This window comes from Pseudonaja textilis, chromosome 2 (assembly GCF_049901715.1).
Source record: "Pseudonaja textilis isolate UNSWEBS1 chromosome 2, rPseTex1.2, whole genome shotgun sequence".
Lineage (NCBI taxonomy): Eukaryota > Metazoa > Chordata > Lepidosauria > Squamata > Elapidae > Pseudonaja > Pseudonaja textilis.
Window position 1 is genome coordinate 65950004 of NC_141991.1, and position 12818 is coordinate 65962821.

The 12818-nt window shown below is 36.4% G+C and overlaps 1 protein-coding gene across 2 annotated transcripts in view; it reads left to right on the forward strand.

Moving 5' to 3' along the window:
* UIMC1 (ubiquitin interaction motif containing 1) overlaps positions 1-12818 on the forward strand; it is a 102916-nt gene that overhangs the window by 42347 nt on the left and 47751 nt on the right. For both annotated transcript variants that reach the window (XM_026726476.2, XM_087924189.1), the window contains one exon: positions 2806-2896. In XM_026726476.2, the coding sequence (XP_026582261.2) occupies positions 2806-2896 (91 nt within the window). The remainder of the gene's footprint in view (positions 1-2805; positions 2897-12818) is intronic.

The following is a 12818-nucleotide window of genomic DNA, read 5'->3' on the forward strand; positions in this document are numbered from 1 at the left end:
GAATTGCAATATGTCATGTGACAACAATGTGTCACCACGAGTTTGACACCCCTGCTATAAAAGAAAACTGAAATGTTTACTTTTACTTTGTACATTTAAGTTAGCATTGACTCCTGGAGACTACCTGAACTAGTCCCTGCAGTTTTCTTGGCAAGGTTATCAGAGTGGTTTGCCTTTGCTTCCTTCCTTGGTTGGAGAAAGAATTATTGGCCCAAGGTCACCCACTGGCTTTGTGCCTAAAGTGGGACTAGAACTCACAGTCTCCTGATTTCTAGTCTGATGCCTCTACAACAAACTAGTTCTCAACTGATAAAAGGATTCAAAATACCTCCCTGGCCACCTTTTTCTTTGAACTTATATAAGCCTTGATATCTTTCTAAGCTGCTGGTGTTAGTGCAAGGAACTCTTATTACTTCAGTGCTTTTAAAGTAAACAATTATAAATTACTTTGGGGCTTAAGAAGATCTGTAATGTTATTAAAGAATATATTTTTCACAGTAATGAAACAAGAACTTGGTTCTGCTTCATTTTATTTTAATACTACATTGTCTCTGCTTTCTCATTATACTTAATCTGGTTCACACAATTCTTGCTTATGTAAGGAACATGATTTGAGATTGGATCAATAGGCTGGTATCTGATGGGCAGATGTCCAACTCCAATTGCATTCAGTTCATTTAGAAAGAGTTAGGGTACATCTTGTGTTAGAAATCCAACCCAGCCTGATATCATCCATAAATCTGATACCTGCTATGTCAGCTTTTTCATTAACAATAGAAAAAATAGCAGCCGATTAGTTAATAGCGCAAAATATATAGTCTTATGATGTAGACTAGTTTCTGAAAGCTTACGTTTTCTGTTTCAGATATTGTACGATCCTTTCATTATTTTTTTAACACCTAATTTGGCTACCCTCTCTAGTAATTCTTCACTGACATTTTTTAATTAAGCTAAAGCATAGGATTGACTGCAATGGAGCTCCCATTGCTCTCTCTTTTCTTGTTTTTATCAATTCATTGTTATCCTCTGAGTGCAGTTCTTTTTAGCCACCTGTGAATGTTTAATCTGTTCAAATAATTCATGCTTGTTTAAGGAACATGATTTGGGATTGGATCAATAGTCTGATATCTAGAAGTCAATCCTATGTACAATAATAGGGCCTTCTTTTCCGGAGTGAAGAAGTGGGACATACTATTTGTAGGTCTTTTGGTGTTGCTTTTATTTGAAGCTGAGGCTGTGGTAATGAAGGGCAATCTGGGGTCTTCCAGCTGTTTTGAACTTAGTCTTCCATCACCTCAATTAACCTCTCCAATAATAAGATTATGGGATTTGCAAGCCAAAACATGCCTATCCCAAACATATGTACCTCAGGCTTTGCAATCAGAATATATTTTCTCTGTGTATTGAGGATGCTGATTGACTAGAAAAAATGTATTAAATCAGTTGGTTAAAGTATCTTCTAATATTTCACTTCAGTTTTCTCCAAATCCTTGCTGCAGTTTTCATTTTGATTCCTTGGTTTGCCTTCTCATATATAATGAATGCTCCATTTAGATGGGCATGCTCCATTTAGTTTTGGCATGCTTTTCACATAGGTTTCACATTTTAGTCTCTGTCAATATTCATAGCTATTTTATGTTATTTTTTAAAAATGAAATCAATATTAAACAACTTTGCTTTCTCTACTGATATTTATTTTTAAGGTGAGTAGCAAACCCATTTATGCTTCACTTATGTAGATTTTCTTAAAGTAGTCTCAGTTATTTTGTTGGTTACAGTTCATTCTATGCTATTATCCTTCTCATCATTTCTACTACCTTTCTCCTATTCTGTACCGGAGACAAATTCCTTGTGTGTCCAATCACACTTTGCCAAATAAAGTGTTCTATTCCATTCCGTCTATGCAGGCACATTCTTGAAGTGGACCATTTGATTTCATTTTAGCAATCTCCCCATGTTTCCTCCTTTGATCAGTTTTTATTTTTGTCTCTCCCATTATTAAAAAGTGTCCTGCATAGCTGCACTTATCTTGTTCACCGTCTTCTGGTCTTTCATGGCATGGATATGGTCTACAGTTGTGCCTCCATTGTTACATACTGTAGAATTGAACTATTGCCAACTACTGCTTATTATGTCGTTGGCTTTTTAAAAATAGGCTTAGCTGTCAATTTCAACAGGTTGTAGCATTACTGCTGAAGGATGTGACCACTCCCCCACCCCAGCTCAGAGGGAACCAAATGGAGTTGGTAGAGTAGACTCTGATACGTAGCACGGCGGCTTTTATCACAACTCAGATTGTTATTCTTTTTCTTCTGATTGTTTTAGTCTTTTTCTTTGAGGAAATATTTTTGCTGGTTCGAGATTTTTCCTGCTGGATTAAGGAAGTATCCAGCTATATTGTGCATGCCAGCTGCATGAGCTAATGCAATTTTTATATTCCAATCAAAATTTGAATTTTCCAGCAAAACAACTTCTCATTAAAATCTCATACTGTGGGTACTTGGCTTGGAAGTGACTGGCGTGAAGTGTATTGTCTTCTCTGACATGTGTTTGCTTGTTTGTCTGCATCTCTTATTGCTCATTATATTTATCATACAGCTCTTTTAATAGCTACAGAGTGTTCTTTTCTTCGTGTCTGAAATTTCTTTCCAACTGACAGCACTTATGCCAGTTCCTATCTTTTGTTCTTGTTCTATTTCTCTGGCCTGGGAGATTTAGACAAAGGTTAGGCAGGGGGCGAGGAAGGGCGGCAAACAGAATGTATCTCCTGTAGTTTATATATTTACCATATTTTTTCTTTTGCAGCAAGAGTCCAAAGAGGAGCAGGATCTGCAGCAGAAAAGAACAAAACAGCAACTGGATAGAGTGAAGTTCACCGCAAAAAGAAAAATTGCACGTAGGTGTCACATGTCTGGGGAAAAGGGGATGTGAGAGAATGAAGAGTGCACACTTAAAAAAAAAAATCCAGCTTTTACATATGTCAACCATTTATGTCGATGCTTAATGATTTAGTTTATATGCATGTGTAAGTGAGTCTGCAGCTGTGTTTTGGTATAATGTTGTTCTTACTCCCTAGTATATCTAAGGTGATCTTCCCCTGTTGTGTATTTGAGATCAGAAAGATGAAAGAAATTATAAAGGTTACTGGTGATGTACTGTATGGAAACCCAGAGGTAAGAATGAAAAGTGGTTATTATCACCTTCATATATATTATTTAAGCTAGCTAGCATTAGGTTTAATGCCGTTCCAACAAATTACATTTTGATTCACACAATTACCATCCAGCATTTGCCTTTATTGGTAACTGTGGTTTTTGAGAGTTGAAATCTATCCAGAGTGTAACGATTTGAGGAAGCCTGGCTAAGCCCTATGTAAAGGCAGTCTTGCACTCATATATTTTATGCTTGATAGCTTGCCCATTAGGTGAAGAATGCACATCCAGATCTATTCATTAATCAATTTAATCCAAAAGCCTCCTTCGAGTTTGTATTTAGGAGCTACAGTTCTGAGGTAATCAGTGTCAATCAACTAGTTTCCATTGCTGCCACCAGCTCTTCCTTATAAATCAGCCTTTGGGAAACCAGGAGAGGATTGAAGGGGGTCTGGCTGACAACAGAATGGGAAACCAGACTAAACTGTAGGAGTCTTTAGCTCAGCTAAGCTGATGCGGGTGCTAGGAGGAAACTGATTAACTCCAGAAATTAAACAAAATTCAGTGTTGTTATAGATGCCAGAAGAAGATAAGGTTCCACGGACACAACCCACATTTAAAAAGAGTTTAAAAAACACAAACACAATAGAATTCTAACTGTAGGGAAACAACTCCAGTTTCATCCTGGCCTAAAATAATTCCCTCATTTAAGACGGCAGCTTTCTATTAATTTCTATAGAATTATATCTATAAACAAAAAAACTATTTTCATCCAGAAACTCCTTCTTTTCCTTTACTGACTCTCGGGGGTCAACTATCGGAAGATAAGGCTGGCTTTTTCTTTAAAAGGCCAGCTGCTCTCTGTTACAAATTTGAAACCAATTCTTAATGGCTTCATAAATATATCCATAGAATTTCCTTGGTTCACTGTTGCCATTTGGTATTTAGTTTTACTTCCATCTAGCCCTATAATCTTGGTAGACCCTGGTGATATTGCTTCTTAGGTAATTTACTTGAGAAACAAGTATAGATTCATGAAGTGGAAGGGATATAAGAACATGTCCAGGATTTGCTGTACCCATTCCTGATAGTTACTGGAGGGTTTCAGGGTTTGTTTGTTTTTTTAGTTTTTGAAAGGGTTATTTCTGATGGACCATTAAAAATGTAGCAAAAAATAAAATAATGAACAGAGCAAATTTTGGTTTAGTCTCCTCATGATAGCTTCATGGTTTTATTCTAATTCATAAAATATGAATTCAGGAGCACCTATCCTATACCTAACAGTATTTGCCCACCCAATACAATCTGGTAGAAAGGCCCTCTTTATGTCTCTTTGCTCAGGGGTCCAGTATAGCAGGGGTTCTCAACCTTTGGGCTGCAGACCAGTATTGGTCTGTGGTTTGTTAAGAACTGGGCCGTGCAAGCACCAGGTGAGTGAGTGAAGCTTCATCTACGCGTGTGTGGGATCTAGGTTGGTCATGAAACTGGCTGCCCTATTGCTGAACCACTGAGTGACTCCTATTGTATGCTTTAGAAAGGCCCTTAGAGGCCCTGGCTATTTCAGCTGGCCCCAGGAGTGCGTTATTTTAATGTGTTCCTTCTGGAATTGGATTTTATCTTTTTGTAACATTAAATGGCGCTCCAGGGTTTGTTTATGTTGATATATGGCGATATGTTTCTGTTTTTAACCTGATGGGGACATGTTGGAATATATGTCAGAATTTTTAGTGAATGGAATAAGCCTAATCAATAAAATAATGTTTGCAACATATCTGATCTGAAACTATATGAGACACATTTGTGAAAGCAGTGATTGTACTCCAAGGAGAAATTCAAGTCAGGGTTTGAGATGTCTTCTCCGTAGATTTCTCTAATAAGAAAACAAGGCTATATTCAGGAATCTAAATTAGCGGAAAGCTTAAAGATCTCAGCCCTTTAAGGTAGGCCAAGTTAAGAGTCAGACACCTCAGGGATCCCTAGAATGCCATTTGACTAAATTAAAAGAGAATAACAGAATCTTGCGAGCCTGTCCAAGTTTTTTCCTGCTCTCTCTTACGCTATCAAAATCAGGGTGGGATTATTCAGAGTTTCTTGCTTATGCTTACTTCAACTTCTACACTATGTAAGTGCTTCTCTGGGTCCTTAAGAATTCTTTCATACCAAGATAATATTTAAATTCCTTTACAAGAAAGGAATTTGGAAAATGGAAGGGCAAAACACCCCCTGTTTATGCAGAATACGTATGAGGCAGGTTTGTTTCAGTTGAATATGAAATTTTCAGCACATACAGTCTTGGAAATTTTGGGTCTCTTGTACTTGTTTGGAGCCCAGTAATGTCAGCCTTATAAGGTAGAGCAAGCTAAGAAGCAAGTGGTTATGTACAGTGGTGTGGTAACACATGCATCACAACTAGCTACCAAGCCACTATATTGGTGCTCTAGGAATTGCTAGTCTGCTCTCAACCAGCTCATAACAGTTCTGAAAACATAACAATTGGCTGCCTGCAGACCAGCTCCAGCACATCACTAAAGTGGTTTTATAAATAGCTATAGAAGTTTAAAGAATAGCAACCGTAGCAGAATCTCTTAACTCTGAATGTGCTTCCCTCCTCCTTCACTTTATCTTCGTATGAATTTGGGAAGGGCCTGTCTGAGATATTTACTCAAACTACTGTAGGTTTTTTTGGAATGAACTTATGGTTCCCCTCTGATTGTTGCCTTGGTAACAATTCTGTCCACTGTCCATCAAGGCTATTTTCTGTGCTTTCTATCAAGCTCCTTCTGACTAGATCCTTAGTCCAAACGTCTCTAAAGAGTGGCCTTAGCCACCCCTAACAGTACTGGCCTAAGCATTTCCCACTTTTCACTGCTTTGGATGCAGGTCTCACCCCACTATATTAGAGCAGTCAATTAGCAATAATTAATTAGGCACATCCATTTACATGTCTGCTCTGTTATTTATTAGAAGTATAATTAGCCTTTTAGTGTTTATTTTTAGGCAAATTAAGGTTCATTTCTTTGAAATAAAAATGCTGTCTATTATTTTTAAAGGGTTGCTTGAGTTTGATGACAAATTGGTCTCTTAGAGAAAAGGCTGATATACAGAGGATGGGGGTTGCTTGGCCTTTTCCTTGGGGATTTAGATTGAGCTGACTCAAGCTATTAGCAAGTGTGTGTATGAGGGGGGTGGGGTGTACTGTACACACTTTGTGTATAAATATGTGACTGTGTGTGTGTGTGTGTGTGTGTGTATGTGTGTGTGTATGGTGCAAAGGATTATCTCTCAATGGGCCCAATCCACATCCCTCCTTGAGTTGACATTTTATTATTAATTATGAGGCATATCAGGTCTGGTTTAGCTGTACATATGAAGTTTTTGTTTACTTGTATATTTTAATTGCAATAATTTATATGCTGCTTCCTCATATAACTCTAGACAGCTCACAATAAAATCAGGCAAAACCCATCACAACATCACATTATAAACGGCATAATCATCAACAAGAAAAGCCTTGAATGTTCTTCAAGAGTTCAAAATACTTCTGCACTTCATTGCAATTCCTGATAAATAATACCTTCTGCCTTGAAGGCGTATTGAAAAAGAGTGGTTTCAAAAAAAAAAAAAACCCAATAGGGAAGGTCTGTCCTCACCTTGGAATGGGTCAAGCTTTTTTCACATTGTGGCAGCCTCCACAGAGAAGGACAGTTTCCTGGCTCCCTTCCACAGGATATCGCAGCCTGCCTTCTTGGAATTCAGGGTTCCATGACCCAAGTAGGGCAAGCATCTGCTGCTAATAGTTCTATTGACTGTGTGCCATCAGGTTTTTCTAGACTCTTAGTGATTGCATAGATAGATTTTCTCCAGATCAATCTATACCCAACCTAGTCCTTCAGGTCTTTCATGGTGCACCTTCTTCTACTTTAATCGAGTTGTTGCTGGCTTTCTTTCCTTCTACCCCTCCAGGTAGAGCATGTCAAATTTTTCTACTTTCTATTTCCAAACATTAGGGGTGCTCAAAAGTTGTCACATGCCTTGGGGATTTTAAAGATATTTTGGTTACTTTAATATAATCTAGAAGTTCTTCATAAGTAACTACATAAATATCGTAACTTTTTAACATTTTGTTTCATCTCCCAGTATTAAAGGCTTCTCTTCAGAGAGATAGGGTTTGTGTCCAAGGTAGGATAATTTGAGCGTGGTCATTTATGTCTTAAGGGAGAATCCTGGATTGATTTGTTCAATGATCCATTGGTTTGCTTTCTTGGCTTTTCCACAGCATTCTCAGATGACTTGTCCAATACCCAAATTCAAAAGCATCAATGCTCATTAACTTTTTTGAAAATTTTGAAAATGAGGGGTTTTTTTGAGGGGGGTGGGGAAGCTTTGTTTTTAAGTTGGGAGGAACTCTTTCTTGTTATTAATTTTGTGGCAATCTGATTGTAAAAGAGGGAATAATATAGGGTTTGATGGCATTGAGGAGCAAGTTGTCCGTAAGACATATTTTGTGAATAGTTCTTATTATGGTATGAAATTTAATAAGATAAACTTATCTGAATAATTTTAAGGCTTCGGTTCTTTAAAAATGCTCTTAACTTTTTTCCCCTCCCCCAACCCATTCTCCATGTTTTCTTGGTGAGATTGATTTGTCGCTCATCTGAGGCTGAATTTGATGCTGCTTAAGCTTTTTCTCAGTAGATTTAGTATAGAGAAAGCCAAACATTGATTCAGTGAAACTATGCTGGTTTTACCAAACAGCGTTTCAGATGTTATAGTTGGACTTAATTCTTCATTTATACATACGTTTATCTTGTGCAAAAAAAACCTTGGAAAATATTTTTCACTTGCAGAGTGTTGGCCCATTCTTACCTTCCCAAACATCCCAACGGTGTTTGTTTTTCAAAGCTCAGCTTCTATTTTTGTGTCTCGAGCTTTAAAGATGACTGTTTACACACACCGCAAAGAAACTAACAAAATACTTAGAATTTCTAATCATAATTAATTATGACCAATGTAATCAACATCAAGCATATACAAATTGCAGACAGTGTTTAGAAGTGATCTGAATAATGTATGACTGTCAGAGATACATAGTATGGCTTCCATAGAGCAGACACCCTGTTTGATTCTTTTATTCTTCTGCATGTTGTATATTTCATGGGAGACAAACACATATTCTTTTTCAGTACATATATGAATGTAGGATAGTACAAAGCTATGCTGTGTGTTTTTTTAAGTGTTCCATGTTCTTTGCTGTAAAGTGAAAAGAGGTCTTCTAAGCATAGGAATAATCTTACTATGTTTTAATAGCAAATGTATCTGAAGAAAATCAGATTTACTTTGGCAAAGCAATTCATGTTATAGAGGTTGATGTTATCTGCTTCCAAGTGAAGACTAGAATCCAGTGAAGCAATTCAGGTAGGCTCAAATCACTTTGGACTTTCCTGCAGGTGAAGGATCCTGTTACCCTTCTGAGGCTTCCAGGTTACGTGGCTCTGTAATTGTCCACAGTTTATATTGAAGTCAAAGCATTCAGCACACTTTGTCTTGAAATACTGGCTTGGGCCAAGGGCATCTAAGCCTTCCTTCTCTGGTAGATACTGGTGGTAGTCTTTCAACATTTGCCAGAGCCTCCAACTTGCAAGAACGTTGACCAGCTCATGAGGATATGGCTGCTCTCAGCCTTCTTGTAGAACAGACTGTATGGGACAAGGTTGAGATACAACCACAATCATTTTAAATTACTGTTTTTAGGTGCATGGACTTCAAAGGCAGGCAGCATGGCCATTGATGAGAATTTGGGGAGTTGATGTCCAGATACTCAGAAGTTGCTAAATCTGGAAGTATTGTTTTAAAGCATTCTGCTAGCGCTTGAGTTGCACCAGGTCCATGGTCAAATCAACTGAACAAAAAGCTTACTTGTATAATGTATTCTCAGTTGCGATGCACAAGTGCTGGGCAATGAGAATGAAGGATAAGAACTTTGTACCTCCCGTTGGTAAAACTAAAGAAATGGAGCAGTTGCTGTAGCTTTACAAAGCACTATAATTTCAGTTTCTTTACCTCTACTTTATTTACACTGCTAACAAATGTAAACACCACTATTTCCATTTAAGGCAGAACCGGGTAACCTTTTTTCAGTCAAAGACTGCATGTCTTTGGAATGATGGGAGAGTGGAATAGAAGTGAATGATAGATGAAGCAGATCCAAAAGTGGAGGAGTCACTAATTCTCTTGCTTTTTTCAGGCAACCTTCTCCCTCCCTCCCTCTCTATTTGAAACTTGGCTTACACTATAAATAGTGATTTGATGGCAATAGACTGCTCCTAATGTGATGTAGTGGTGTGCCCTATCAACATGTATTTCAAACCATGTGGCAGCATGAAAGTCAGTTCAGAATTAAACTCCGTCTTATCTCAGTTGTATCTTCATCAGATTTTGAGAAGTCCATGTTTTGTTTTTATGTTTCTTTCACAGCCAAACTGGCTTGCTGTCATTCTTTTGCAACTGAGAGAGAAATAGGGTTCAGTAATCTACCTGTCAGCTCTTATTCTCCTCTCGAGTTATTTCTTATGTGAACTGAACATATGCCAGAATGCTCCTGAAGACACAAAATTGTATTAGGTTTTTTTTGGTACCCAGAGACTTTTCACTGGAATGTTTCCTTATCTAACTGCAAGTCGATGTGTTTGTTCAAGATACTGCTTTCTTTGTTTTGCACCCCTGAATACGATATGTTGATGCTTTTGTTTGCTTTAGAATTGCGTGGAAAAACTTACAACAGCCTATAATGATCTGGTGCAAAAGTGTTTTACAGTATTCTTCAGATCCTCAGAGGTTCTGAAACTCCGGGTAGAATCATTGGAGTTATCATTTGGTTGTCTTTTTTTTTTTGTAAATTTGATTTGAGTTTTCACAAAGAGAAAAAAAAATACAAATAAAACATCTTTTTTAAAAGTAGCGTAATCCCGGGTTACATTTCTTCGCACAGACATAAATTCAGGTTCATGCTCATTTTTATATTCTATTCCATATCTTAGTACTATTTTACATTTTCTGCATAGCTTCTCCCCTCTTTTAATTTTTTCAATTTTATTTTAATTATCTCATCTCAATTCAAATCATTGTATTTATATTTTTTGTCTGTCCTGTTTCAATTATCTATTATCATTTCTCATTAAACAAAATTTCTTCTATAGTTATTGATTGGAGTATGACGCCTTTATATCTTTTCCCTAAAGTTGTAACATTCAATATAATACATAACTTCCATTCAGATTCTGCTTGGTACATTCTTAAAATACACACTGTATTCTTAAAAAAAGAAAAAATTATAAATGTATATAATTAAAACAACATTCCAATTCAATTCTATCATTAATATTAATATTCATTAAAGTCTTAACATCTTTAACATTACTTTTCAATTAAATATCATACTTCTATGGGAACAATTATAAGCTTTCCATAGTTAATTCCCCCCGCCTCTTCACTTATATATTATAAAACATTAACTAATTAAAATGTTCCCGTTCCTTCCTAATTCAATTTTCTCATTTATTTTATTTCACTTACAAACATTACAAACATTATTTCATTCACAAACATTTCACTAAATTACACTATTTTATCCCTCATTTTAATCATACGTTGTTTCCAATTTTCTAAAGTTATTTCTATTACTAATATAACGAAACAATCTTATGTACCTTTACAGAATCCCTTTTTCCGTTAGATTTTCACCCATTATCCATAAATAGGTCCTGTTTCTCTATATCATGCTCCGGTCCTTTGTAACTTCTTTTCCTTTCCTTCTTCCCTCTTTTCTTCTCTCTCCCCTTTTTACCCCCTTGTCTCTCTACCTCTATTTCTCTCTTCTGTATTCCCCTCTTCTGTTGCTTTCCAGTATTATACTTATTTTTCAAATTATTTTTCTTTTCTTTGGTTGTTTTTTTAAGTCTTAAATTCTCCATTCTCTTTCCTCCCTTTCCTTTTTCTTCCCCACATAAAATTGCTTGTTCATTAAAGATGGCTTCTTCTTTGTCCCAGTCTTCTTGTTTTGCAGTCTTTTCTTGTTGTTTCTCATAGTTCCAAATCTCCATTTCTAAGAATTGAAAAACGAAGCCAAAAGAACCCTTCCCTTCTTGTGCATCTTCTTTGTACTTTTTAAGTTCCATTTTCAATTCATCCAGAAGTGGTGCCATTGTAAAAAAATTTAAACAACCACCCAATTGATTTTAATCATTCAAATAGAATAACCCAAAATCCAAAGATCACCAAATAATCCAAATACACGCAAACTGTTTCTTTTTTGCTCTTTCTTTTTACTTTCTCTTCCTGGGGTTACTATTTAGTTGCAAAGTTTCAGTTAAAATGTATCTTTTAGAAGTCTTGTTGAAGTTTTACTGTAGATTCTTTTTAATTCCAGGCAGTCTCCTCCCTCTTCCAGATCCTGCCCTTATTCTTATTCTCTCCCTTCCTGCTTATGAAAAATAAAAATTTTAATGTCCAGAAATCTTTATTATCCCTTTGGCATTTTGTTTTATTTTCAGCTTAATTGCCTATTGATGTCAAAGCGGATTTTTCCGATTTCTTATTTAAGTCTCTTAGTTGTCAGTATAGGGAAGGAGAGAGAAGAAAAAAAAGCCAAACCCTTCCCTTTTCACTTTCCTTCGCTGCTTCCGACTCTTCTTTGGGAGCAATGTTATTTTTTGTAAGTTTAAATTCCAGGGTACCTTAGTTGTTGCTTTTACAATTTAACCAGGTCAGCCAAAACTTTCACTTCTTATCTTCCTCCTGCACATTCTTTTCTGGTCGAGTTCTCCTTTGTGGTGGCCATTTCTGACCACCACTACAACCGCCTTTGGGAAAGGGAGTAATGGCCAGCTGAGGAGGAGAGATGCGGCTCTCCTCAACCCTGCTGGTGGTGTCCCCCCTCTTCACCACCTCTACAGGGTGGCTTAGCCCCGAAACCAGCCGGCTCAGGGCGCTCGAGCGGCGAGCCCAGACAGAAACCGCGCACGATCGCGGATTTCTGTCTGTCGCCGAAGCCCTTCAAACTGGAAGTCCCGGAGTTATCATTTGGTTTTCTGAGCATCAATATTTTTTACCAAGTGAAAATGGTTGAACAGAAATAACAGTGAATAGATATTTTCTAAAGCAGCTTCATTTTTTTTTTTTGTTCTTGTCAAAGCAACATATGCTTTCTGATACGTTCTGGAAAAGAGCTGGGAAGTAGATAGTAGCACCATAGTTTCCTATGAAATCATGCTAAAGCTTAATTGGCTTTTGCAGTTTTTCTAAGTAGAACATTTTAATAGTAATAATAATAATATAATAATAATAATAATAATAATAATAATAATAATAATAATAATAATAATAATAGCATTCTCCAAGATATTCTTATAATAATAGTGTGTGTGTATGTATGTGCATGTATATGTGTGTGTGTGTGTATATATATATATATATATATATATATATATATATATACATACATACATACATACATACATACATACATATATATAAATTTTTTAAAATTATTTGTCAATTGCTTACAAGATAATAGGTATAAGTAAAAACATAGTTATAAATATATGGATACATATAAGAAAAATAAAAGAAACAATAGGACAGGGATGGTAGGCACGTTGATGCGCTTAT